General features: G+C 42.5%; 1 protein-coding gene across 1 annotated transcript; it reads left to right on the forward strand.

The window, feature by feature from the left end:
* The first annotated feature begins 8,805 nt into the window (after positions 1–8,805).
* Positions 8,806–9,306, forward strand: LOC136469937 (predicted GPI-anchored protein 58). Its single transcript, XM_066467947.1, has one exon. It carries the CDS (start codon positions 8,806–8,808, stop codon positions 9,304–9,306), a length of 501 nt encoding a protein of 166 aa, XP_066324044.1.
* Positions 9,307–12,605: the final 3,299 nt, after the last annotated feature.

Below are 12,605 nucleotides of genomic sequence, written 5' to 3' on the forward strand. Positions count from 1 at the left end.
TCTCATGTTGGGTCTATCTAGCCCCAAGTCATACATGTGCCCACATTATTAGTTTGACATCTCCATGTCCATGACTTGTGAAACATAGTCATCAACTAATAATGTGCTGATCTAATATTCATGTGTGTCCTCACACAAACTCTGATCAGGGACAACTTTAGAATAACCATACAAGTAAAAGAGTTTCACTTTCAATTCACATAATTGCCAATCGATACAAGTTGTCTTTAATGGATATTCAATGAACTCATAATATATCATGGATACAAGGCAATACAATCATCTCTATGATTACCTCTAGGGCATACTCCCAACATGACCAAGGAGGGGTTTGTCTCCGACGTTGAGGAGGCCGTGGTTGGGCTGGTCAGCAAGGTCTTCGAGCGTGAGTACACGTCTCGGAGACTAGCGGCAGGGACCATGCCGTGGCTCAACCGTGTCTTTGAGGAGCTTTGGATCTCTTACTAGAGCGCAAGGTTCCTGTGGAGGTCTTGGCTGCCATTGAGAGTAAGAAGAAGAAGGCGGCGGCTAAGAACGCGACGACGGAGGTGGAGTCCAAGAAAAGGAGAGGTGCGACCTCCACCCGGGCACCGGCCAAGAAAAGGAAAAGGACTGGCACCTTGGTGATTGTGCCAGCTACGTCTTCAGCTGCTAGCGCTGGCGTCGCCTCTACCAAGACGGAGGGGGTTCAGAGTTCCTTCGCCCCTTCAAGAGAGATGCGGGCTACTAGCGGCGGAGACAGTGGGTCTCGTGGCACTTCGGCGCACTCCACGCTTGGTGCCATGAGTGGTGCCGAGCAACCAGAAGCCAGCACCGCCAACCCTATGCCCGACATCCTTGGCGGGCTATACTCTAGCTCCGAGGAGGGTGGAGAGGACACCTTGCGGTGTGATCCTGTGTCGCCTCCACTTCCTACCACCGCCCCCTAGCTTCAGACTGACGATGAGCAGCCAGAGACCACGCTCTCCGAGCAAGCCTCGGCCATCCAACCAATGCTAGGCTCTTCGCCTCCCGACACGTGAATTGGGGAGGGCCAACTGCTTGGGCCTCAGCCACACGATAGGGCAGATACATCGGCACAAGGAGCTGCTCAAGCAGTTAAATATGGGATTTTTCTAAGTAAGTTTGCCCGATCCCCATCTATCTGCCCTCTGGCCTTAGACGGTTGTCTTATTGTTGTATCTCCCAGGTGCTCACTTGGTGTATCGTGGTGTTGCAGCTGATGCTATGGCTAGGCTTCTCACTCTAGAGGAACGGGTGGTTGCTGCCAACGCCAGGTTTGGCCCGGGGTAGCCTGGGCCGACGGTGCCAGGGCTAAGTGAGTGTTGTGGCATTTTTGCTTGCACGTCTCTCAATCCTCTCTTGTTGTATGCTTATGTTTGGCATTCTGACCCAAGTAAATTTTCTCTTTGTAGACTCCTCCAACACCTCCATCTTAGGTTGGGATGAGTGCTTTCGTGGGGTTCTTGGTGATGTCAGAGGTGGTCTCTGGCTGTTGGCATTTTTTGTTGTGCAATTCATTTCCTCTTACCTTATAGTTTGTTTTCCTGTGCAGATCGCTTCAAACAATGCCTGAGAGACATGGATTTCTTCCAACTTCTCCGAGTGCACCTAGAGCATCAGTGCTTGGTAGGTCTCTGGCATTTATTTATTAGGGTCTACGTTGACTTATTCTTACTTGTTTGCGCTCTCAACTGCTGACGGTCTCCCCCTCATTTTCTTAAACGTAGGGGTACCACACAACCGTCGCTATGGAAGAGCGCTGCACTCGCTAGGTCTCCGATCGTGACACTATGATGGAGGCGCTGAAGACGGAGAATGAGCGCCTAGAAGGCGAGAAAGGGGGGTTGGCCAACTCCCTTGACGCTCTCCGGCTGGCTCTAGCGGAGAAGGAGAAGGAGGTGGAGGTGTTGAAGGTTGACCTTTCCAAGACCAGAGACGCGGAGGCCTCATCTACCGAGCAGGCCTACAAGGCGAATGAATTATCTGAGGGCCCCCGCAGGGAGCTAACAGCGGAGAAAGAGTCCATCACTGCGCTGGGGCAGTAGCTCTCCATGACAGCAAAGCGTCTGGACTCGATTAAGGGTGCCCTAGCCGTGATCATGGGGCAATATAGGGTCACCGTTGCCAAGTTCGAAGGCAAGACCTCCGCCCTTCCAGAGGAGGACAACACCTTCGCCCTAGTGTCCTGGCTGAAGCAACACCTTGCCAAGCTCCCCGGGCTAATAAACGGCTGCCCCGATTTTGGTGCGTTGGCGGGGGTGATGAACTACGCCAAGATCCTAGAGCGTGGTGGGTGCAGTCACACTGAGAGCATCCCGTAGGGAAGGTTGCCGAGTTTGGAGGCACTTGGTGAGACTTCTTCAGGGTTGCGGAAGACCCTGAGAAATTTCATCATGTATTTCTGGGCCCTGTTCGGCAGGGATTTTTCTCGTAATCTGGCAGAGGAGAAGAGGGTGAAGGTATCTCTGAACTTTGCAAGTTCCCGCTCCCCCCTTTCTTTGTTTTAGTATAATAGTGCATTCTTCTTTTCCAATTCTGCCAACAACTTGATTTGCGCTTAACAGGAGATGCAGAAGAAGGCTTCAAGCAGGCCTCTGTTGATCTCATGCTCGGTGACCATGGGCGACATCTCCGCCTCTGCCAGCGCTCCCAAGGATGATATGACCAACGGGGGTGATGCCAAGAGGCCGTAGCACCATCTCCGCCCGTTCCTGGTGCTGTCTCCAGCCCGGGGACTTCTGCTACAGCCGAGACTCCGGAGGTCTAGGTTTTTAGTAGTTAATGTTTCTGTGTAAATGTCCTAGTCCAGTTGGGCTCTTGTAAATAAACTATCTTTATGCTAAATGGTATGTGAAATGTTACCTTGCGCAGGTTCTGAATTGGGAGCCTACGCAAGACATTATGCCCTTGACTCTCTACAACGATGGGATTTATGTTAGCGGAGAGCTTTGGGGTTACTGGCGTTCAACCTTCCCCCGCAGCGTTGTGAGCGACGTGTTCGACTCGGTTAGATTTGACATAGACGACGAGCGCGCTGAGTTTACTCGTGTGCTTGCTTGGCGCGGGCCTCCGCCACAACACTTTTGATTTTCTTTTATGCTTGCATTTTGTTAGTTATTTAACACGGCAATGTGTTTTCTGGAATGAACAAGTGATTCTCTTTCTTGATTGTTTGAGCAGAGGCTTGTTATTGTAAAGCTAGCTTACATATCTCATCTAGTTTTGGTCTTGTCGTCGTGACACTTGTCTTTCCTCTACCGCGATGCAATTGCCAATTTTGTCTCCACCCTCGCTTATGGTCTTGTGGCTTGCGACCGCGTCCATCTGGCGCCATCGCATGTTGTGCCTCCGACCATTTGCATCACGGCTCCTTGTTGGGATGAGTGTTGACAGTAGATAACTATCATTCTAAGCCGTCAACCAAACATGAAAGAAGGGCATAAATGCAATCACCTACCTAGAATAGGGGGTTAACTGACATAATTCCACGAGTTTTGGTGAATCTGTTTTTTAGGGACAATATAGGAAATGATCCAAGAATATTGTACAACTAGAGCTAGAAAACGTATTTTTATGCATAAGAAAGTTTAGAAGACTCTAGAAGACATGAGAGACACATCACCCGATGGAGGGCCCCACCTACCATTGGGTGGGTTCAGCCCAAGAGGGCCAGGGTTTGGCCAAACCCTGTGGGACCCACTTGGCAGGGGCCTTCCTCTCACATGATCCACCGCCTTTGAGGATGCATCTCCACCCTATAATAGGTCGGTTTGATCCAAGGGCCACGGTTCACCCCATCGGGCTATAAAAGGAGAGGCGCCCCCCCTCCAGAGGAGAGCCAATTTGAAGAGAAGCCTTTGGGAGAAGAGCCAGAAGATCAGGAGGGTATCTCTCCACCAGAGACTAGATTCGCTACTCAAAGTTCTAGTATAGGCTAGCTAGCTAGATTTAAATAGAGTTCGGGCTCCGCTTGAGGATTCTAGATTTGTCGTCATCAGGAGGCTGGTAAACCATTGTATCCCTCTTTGTTATGACTTTGTGCTATTTTAATACTATGTTTCTATTTATTATGTTCCTAGATTGCTTTAGTAGTATACTTGATATAGTCATGATTAATAATGAGTTTATGTATGTGATCGCAAAGCCCTTAGCTCATTACCTAGGTGGATTAAGTGGTAGATTCTATGTAAGCATGGTTCTTAGATATAATTTGCCTGCGGATGCGCTCTATATGCCGGGTAGTGTGGTAGATTGTGGGTGTGATAATCCTGTTGAGTCCTCTGTATTCCATCTCCCGTATGTAGAGAGAGTAGAACTTGGTTACGAAGAAAGGCTTGCTCTGTTCTTGATCTTTCTTAGTAATGTTCCATATGCATGAATAAAGAGTCATTATGCTATACATGATGGTATATGTGCTAATGTAGTTGAAAGACTTAGTAAATTAGAGTTACATAAGAATTCAACCTCTTAACTAATCTCCTGCCTAGAAGTACTAACTTATGAGTAGTCTATTTCTATCTCTGTGCTATCAATGCTACATTTACATATATTTATCATTGGCTTACCCCTGTTTGGGCATGTGCTATGTGACTGGTTTTGTCATAAGTAGTGTACAGTTGATCATTAGTCTCTAGCTGAAGCTCCTAGCTCCTCCCTGTGGTAAAATAAAAATAACAATACCTGGAATACTCTTGGTGAAGTGCTACAATGGTATATTTATCTGTGCGCTTGTAGATCATCTTTCATTCATATCTTTATATTCTGTTTAGTCACATGAAATGATAAGTTTAAAACCTGCAAAGCATTTCTAGCTTCCATACTAGGGATGACAACCTAGTCCTTTTAAGTTAGAAGTGTAGGTGATTAGAATGTGACTATATAATCAAGTCTCAAGTTAATAAATACCAACAAGCATTTCTGGCGCCGTTGCCGGGGAGGAGCAACAGTAAGCTATGAGAAAATGAACAATTGCATACTTATTGATGAAACCACAACTAGTACCTCTGCTTTTATAGGTTTACCCTTGTTCATTTTTGTTTATATCATATACAGGGTATATTACAGGTTGATTGTGATTCACTAAAAACTTCATTCATCAGAATCAAAACAATCAAAATCATGGTTTTTCATCTCTATTTGAATAAATCTCTATAGTGCTTTCATGCTGCCGTTATCTGCCATAGTAACTAAAAATTGCTAGTGTAGACACTGGTTATTTTGTTTGACTAACCCCTACAAAAAACTCAAATTCAACTCAGGTAAGTCAAGAGATGAACTCACATTAGAAATGAAGTAAGGCATATGATGAACTCGAACAACTTCGCACAAAAGACACGGCTCATCCATCATCGAAGGAAGAACAATAATTATCAAAGATCATTCACTTTGTCTTTTGCTGCAAGTTACTTTTGCCTTGAACCATGCTTGAATGCAGTAGAAAAAAATCTAAAAAAATAGGATAAATGGAATCTATGCTAAAGTAATAATTCTAAAGAAACCATTCCTTTGTTAGCATAGATGAAAGTCACATCAATTGTGGACAACAACCTTAGTTTGAAATCATTGAAATCCTTTGGGTATGTGTCCCACTACTAGAAAACAGACCTTTCATCCCACCTCTATTTTTGCCTTTAGTCCCAGTATTTTTGTGTTCGGGACTAAAGGGACTATTAGTTCCGGTTGTATCCTCAAACAAGGATACAAAGTTCCTGCCCAAAGTGTGTGGCGACGGCAGGCAACAATTAGTCCCGGTTATAGCCCAGAGCCGGGACTAAAGGTTATCCTTTAGTCCCGGCTGGACCCTCCAACCGGGAATAAATCTTTACTCCCGGCTTGAGGATCCAGCCGGGACTAAAGGATAACCTTTAGTCCCGGCTCTGGGCTATAACCGGAATAAAATCTTTCTTGATAAAATAATATAGTCGTGCTGGACAAAAAAAATGGGGCAGCCAGGCATTGAACCCACGACCTCATAGCCAAGGTCCAAACCGCAGCGCACTAGCTAGCCATCTGAACTAAGTCACTTTCTCGACAAGAAAGCACCCAAACATTTATTTAATAAGAGAAAAGACCCTTTAATTGATTATATTCTTTTGTTAACTATACTTTGAATTTTTTGGTACATGTGCTTTCTAGTGCCTGATTGATCTCATAATTTTTATTAGGGTTTCAAATGCCCAGTGTGAAGCCACCACCAAGTTCAAGATTTTTCTGAATTGGTTTGGTAATTTTTTCACTTTAATTGAATTTCCACGCGACTTCACAGATTAATTATACATTGAACTGAGTCCACCCCCGAAAAGATCCGGAATGGTGCCAAACTTTGCCAGATGGTCTCTTGTGCCCTAGGAGACAAATATTTGTGGAGGTTGATGCAAAATTATATTGTTTTGAATATGTAATTCACCGTATTTCGCCTCACGCGGCACAAAGAAAAATGTAATAATAAAAATAATTATCAGAAAAACCTAAGATCTTGTGTGGGGCCATATTTTGGGTGTAAATGACTGCCAAAATTTTTTAAGCCATTTCGACATAGGCGGAGTCGACGTGCTTCACAGAGGTATATAGAACCTTTCGTCGAACCCTATCTATACACCTAGGTTCTCTGGGATTCTGAGGTCCATGTGCTTTCTAGTGCCGGATTGGGCTGAAAATTTTTCTCAAGACTTCAAATGCCTTATGTGTAGCCACCACCAAGTTTGAGATTTTTCTGAGGTGGTTTGGTACTTTTTTCACTTTAATTGAATTTTCGCGCGAATTCACCGATTAATTATACATTGAACTGGGTCCACCCCTAAATGATCCGGAATGGTGCCAAACTTTGCCAAATGGTCTATTGTGCCCTAGGAGACAAATATTTGTGGAGGTTGATGCAAAATTATATTGTTTTCAATATGTAATTCACCGTATTTCGTCTCACGCGGCACAAAGAAAAATGTAATAATAAAAATAATTATCAGAAAAATCTAAGATCTTGTGTGGGGCCATATTTTGGGTGTAAATGAGTGCCAAAATTTTTTTAAGCCATTTCGACATAGGCGGAGTCGACGTGCTTCACAGAGGTATATAGAACCTTTCGTCGAACCCTATCTATACACCTAGGTTCTCTGGGATTCTGAGGTCCATGTGCTTTCTAGTGCCGGATTGGGCTGAAAATTTTTCTCAAGACTTCAAATGCCTTATGTGTAGCCACCACCAAGTTTGAGATTTTTCTGAGGTGGTTTGGTACTTTTTTCACTTTAATTGAATTTTCGCGCGAATTCACCGATTAATTATACATTGAACTGGGTCCACCCCTAAATGATCCGGAATGGTGCCAAACTTTGCCAAATGGTCTATTGTGCCCTAGGAGACAAATATTTGTGGAGGTTGATGCAAAATTATATTGTTTTCAATATGTAATTCACCGTATTTCGTCTCACGCGGCACAAAGAAAAATGTAATAATAAAAATAATTATCAGAAAAATCTAAGATCTTGTGTGGGGCCATATTTTGGGTGTAAATGACTACCAAAAAAATTTCAAGCCATTTTGACATAGATACAGTCGACGTGCTTCACAGAGGTATATAGAACATTTCGTCAAACCCTATACACCTAGGTTCTCTGGGATTCTAAGGTCCATATGCTTTCCAGTGTCGGATTGGGCTAAAACTTTTTCTCAAGACTACAAATGTCCTGTGTGTAGTCACCACGAAGTTTGAGATTTTTCTGAGGTGGTTTGGTACTTTTTTCACTTTAATTGAATTTTCGCGCGAATTCACCGATTAATTATACATTGAACTGGGTCCACCCCTAAATGATCCGGAATGGTGCCAAACTTTGCCAAATGGTCTATTGTGCCCTAGGAGACAAATATTTGTGGAGGTTGATGCAAAATTATATTGTTTTCAATATGTAATTCACCGTATTTCGTCTCACGCGGCACAAAGAAAAATGTAATAATAAAAATAATTATCAGAAAAACCTAAGATCTTGTGTGAGGCCATATTTTGGGTGTAAATGACTGCCAAAAAAATTTCAAGCCATTTCAACATAGGCGGAGTCGACGTGCTTCACAGAGGTATATAGAACCTTTCGTCGAACCCTATCTATACACCTAGGTTCTCTAGGACTCTGAAGTCCATTTGCTTTCTAGTGCTAGATTGGTTTCAAACTTTTTCTCAAGACTACAAATGCCCTGTGTAGCCACCACCAAGTTTGAGATTTTTCTGAGGTGGTTTGGTACTTTTTTAACTTTAATTGAATTTCCGCCCGAACTCACCGATTAATTATACAATGATTAATGAAGAACCTAAAGATTTACGTTACAATTACATGAAAACTAATTTTATGTCAAAAACCAATAAATTTAATAATTTCAATTAAAGTCTACATTTTTGCATTAACGAAAATAGTGAGTATTAGTTGCATTATGTTCAACATTTATAATAAAAAACACAATAGTTTAGGTCACATATTTTTTGTGTGTGCAGTAAATGAAAATAAAGTTTATTACTTTTTCTAAAAAAATTTATGCCTAGTATTGAATTTACTGTGCAAATAATAAGACTTAAACATTTAAATACAAAACATATATAAAATAAACTGATCTGCTTAAAAGTTGGCGGAAATGAAAATGTAGCCCACCTTTAGTCCCAGCTCCTGCCACCAGCTGGGACTAAAGGTGGGCTGCATTTGGCGGCTCGCCAAAAAATCCTTTAGTCCCAGCTCCTTTCAACAGCTGGGACTAAAGGTCCCCCCTTTAGTCCCGGCTGGTGGCAGGAGCCAGGACTAAAGGTGCTTTAGTCCCGGGCGGTGGATGGAGCCGGGACTAAAGGTCCCTCTCCTATATACCGCCGCCTCCCTTCTCTCTTCCTCCTCATCGATTATCTTCGTCTTCAGCGCTTCCCCAGAGCTCCGCCGCCGCCGATTCGCCTCCTCGGCCACCCCTGACGCCGCCTTCCTCACCGGAGGGCACCCCAAGGCTCGCCCACCTCGCCGGAGTAGCCTCGACGCCGCGCCCCTCACCGAGGAGCCTCGGCCACCCCCGACGCCGCGCACGCACCACGCTGCCGCTGATTTCGCCTTCCCAGCCACCCCCGACACCGCCTTCCTCATAGGAGGGCACCTCGACGCCCGCCCACCTCGCCGGAGTAGCCCCGATGCCGTGCCCCTCAACGAGAAGCCCCTGGCTGCCCCCGACGCCGTTGATTTCTTGGGCCACCCCGGCCCGACGCCGCGCCTTCTTCCTCACCGGAGGGCATCCCGACGCCCACCCACACCTCGCCGAAGTAGCCCCGACGACGCCGCGCCCGGCTAGGAGCCCCCGTGCCTCGATCCAGCGCCGCTGTCCACCACCGCCCATCACCAACACTCCATTAATTCTAAACCACCGGTATATATATATTATATTTATTATATTTATGAATTATATTGACAAAATGTGTATTAATGTATGTATGTATGAAATGTGTGTATATATATCAATTAATGTATATATGTATGTATGAAATGTGTATATATATATCAATTAATGTATATATGTATGAAATTAATGTGTGTGTATATATATATTAATTAATGTATATATGTATGAAATTAATGTGTGTATATCAATCTATATATATGATGCAGGTTTGACATGGGAGAGTGCAAAAAGAGAGGGTGTACTGATATTGGTTTCATTGATCCACATATCGTATTCAAAAACCCTAAACCCCAACCAACATGGAAAGCAGAAACAGAGGCCAATATCAAGATGTTCTTAGAGAAGCAACGTGACAAGAAATGTATACTCTTCCCCTACAACTTCAGGTAAGTGTTCATAATGTCAATGATCGTGTATCCATATATATGTTCACTGTACCTGTTAGCTAATTAATGAGTGTTAATGGACATGGCAGTGAACACTGGATATTGATGGAACTCGATCTGGAGAAAGGTCTTCTAGGCATCTAGGACTCGATGAGAAAAGAGCAAAAAGAGTTCCAAGAGATGATAGATATTATTTAGAGGTAATTGCAGTCTCACTAGCAAAACTATTCCAGTCTCTCTGCATGCAAATTAATGGTCCAAATATTTTTTATGTTATTTGGTTGTTGTTGGGAAAAGGTTTGTTAGGAACACCATATGAAACGCAAAGTGCCACTGAAAGTAGTGCTATATAAAGTAAGTACTATATACCTATCTTAGTTCAATTTCCCTATGCTCGGATGATGACGAATCTTTTTCTCGTAAAGTGGGTTCTGCTGCAGCCCTAAGGGACCAATCTCTGTGAATACTATGTTTGCGAGTTCGTGAGAGTGTGCTAAAAAAGAACTAGTCTAGAGCAAAAAAGGGTAAGTGTACACATATATATATATTCTTCATACATATATTTATATATATATATATATTCATGATAGATACAATTTATTTATCATTATTCTTGATACATACATATATATATATATATATATATACTAATATACTTTTTCTTTATCTCATATCTAAAATTGAAGACTCGTTGGTTGAAGGAAAAAACCCTAGACACACACCATCTCAAAGCAATCCAAGAGACAATAGGTGGATTTCTGAATGATCAGGTCTTAACTCCCGGCGGCGAGTTTTACTATGACCCAAATATGTGATGATGAAAGACAAATTTCATATTGATCCAAAGAACATGTGATGATGAAATGTACAATTAATGCAAACTTTACATGTGACGATGAAATGTAATATTATGTTTTAGTTTACTTTTACTTGTGTTGCTTGCATGCATTGATCGAGCGAAAACTTTACAGTACGTGCGCGTATACGTATATTACTTTGCAGCGAATAATGCGTATTCAAAAACCAAATTAAAACAAAAAAGAATCATCAATTAAAATAAGCAGGAAAAGAAAAAAAAAGACCCTTTAGTCCCGGTTGGTAATACCAACGGGGAATAAAGGGGCCAGCCCAGGCGCTGGCGTGGCTACCTTTTTAGTCCCGGTTGGTATCACCAACCGAGACTAAAGGTCCACTTCTATTCCCAGCTACTAACCCTTTATTCCCGAACTCCTATTCCCGGCTGCGTAACCGGGAATAGAGGGGGTTGGTAGCCGGGAATAGAAGCCCTTTTTTTACTAGTGTCCACTAACATTTTGCAGGAAAGAAATGAATATAAGCTCTGCCTGTTCATAGTTCAACATGAATCTGCCAAACCACCACTTCAATGATGAAATAAAGGAGAAAAGTGCCATACATCAAGATCTACAACAAAAAGCATTCACTCGAAGGGAGTGGTTGAGTAAAGCGACCGGCCATGAGAAATATTGAAGTCGAAGACATCATTTTGCACATCGGCAGGAAAGACGAGATGCCACTTGTCATGGCATTCATCCTTGAGTCATCAAAAATCAATCAATGGTGGACTGCCGACCAAGATCTGAAAGATCATGAACAACTATGGTTGCAAGATGATGTCCCTAGGCCATTGGAGATGAAGCATTCACACAAGTACCTATAGAGTTCCTTCCTTGATCATCAAGATGGTTGGTGTGTCACTATGAAAAGAAGAAGAAGAACTCTCCACCACACCGTTGGAAGGAAATCAAGGAGGAACTTGACTTTGCATCTCTAGTCAACACCCAATACTCAACCAAGAATTAATGAACATCAAGAAGGGTTGACAAAGAAGATCATACAACTATCTCCATCTCCTAGACCAAACAGTCCAAAGTAGAGCATAATACAAGAGAGAGGTCTTTGCTCAATAGACCTAAAATCAAGAGCCCTCTCCAACAGGTAAATCGGTAATTGTCTTATATTTCATTACCACTTTTTGAATATTGTCTTTAAGTTATGAAAAAAATAAAAAAAATATGGACACATGAAGGTCCAAATATATATTTTTATGTAAAAGAAAATAACAAAAAATATATATGAACACATGATGGTCCAAGTATAGAAAAAGGGGAAAAGAAAAAAAATATGAGCACATGAAGGCTCATGCTTAGTGTATATATATATAAAAAACAACACATGTTCATAGGACAAGTTCCCTTCGGGTATTCTTGGTCACTAACCATTGCAGGTGAAGATTTAAGAACAAAGGTTGAACAATGTCTAAGGACATGGAGTTATTACACACTCCGAGGGATGTCTCAACAATCACACTTGACTTTAAGTGTTGAGCGATAACAAGGTTCAAGCTTGGGGGAGGAAGGCTGATGACTCCTCTGAAGATGATCCAACAATCCTCTTTCTACTCTCAAGCTCCTGTCGCTCTGGCACGCTGGTTTGCAATCCCTCCACTCACAGTTACTTTCTCTCTATAAGTTTGAATGTTTCTACAACTTACATATATATATATATAAAATCAGGCTTAAGACAAAAATCAAAAAATTAATTCTCTAGAGAGGAAATAATGGTGGATGAATATTCTATGCTAATTAAAATTTTCAAACCAACTTTTCTATAGCATAGATGGTGGCCTTTAGCTCTATGGCAACTATATCCTTGTTTTATATTATCTGTATATTACTTCGGGTATGTGTTGTCTACTAATACTTTGCAGGAATAAAAAAAGAGGAGCAAAAGGTCCAAACATAATTCAAAAGAAAAAAACAAAAGATGGTGTGACAAAAGAAAAGA

The sequence above is a fragment of the Miscanthus floridulus genome, chromosome 8, assembly GCF_019320115.1.
Source record: "Miscanthus floridulus cultivar M001 chromosome 8, ASM1932011v1, whole genome shotgun sequence".
Classification (NCBI taxonomy): Eukaryota; Viridiplantae; Streptophyta; class Magnoliopsida; order Poales; family Poaceae; genus Miscanthus; species Miscanthus floridulus.

Coding starts and splice junctions, on each gene's coding strand:
- LOC136469937 (XM_066467947.1), top strand. CDS start 8,806: ATGGAGCCGGGACTAAAGGTCCCTCTCCTATATACCGCCGCCTCCCTT.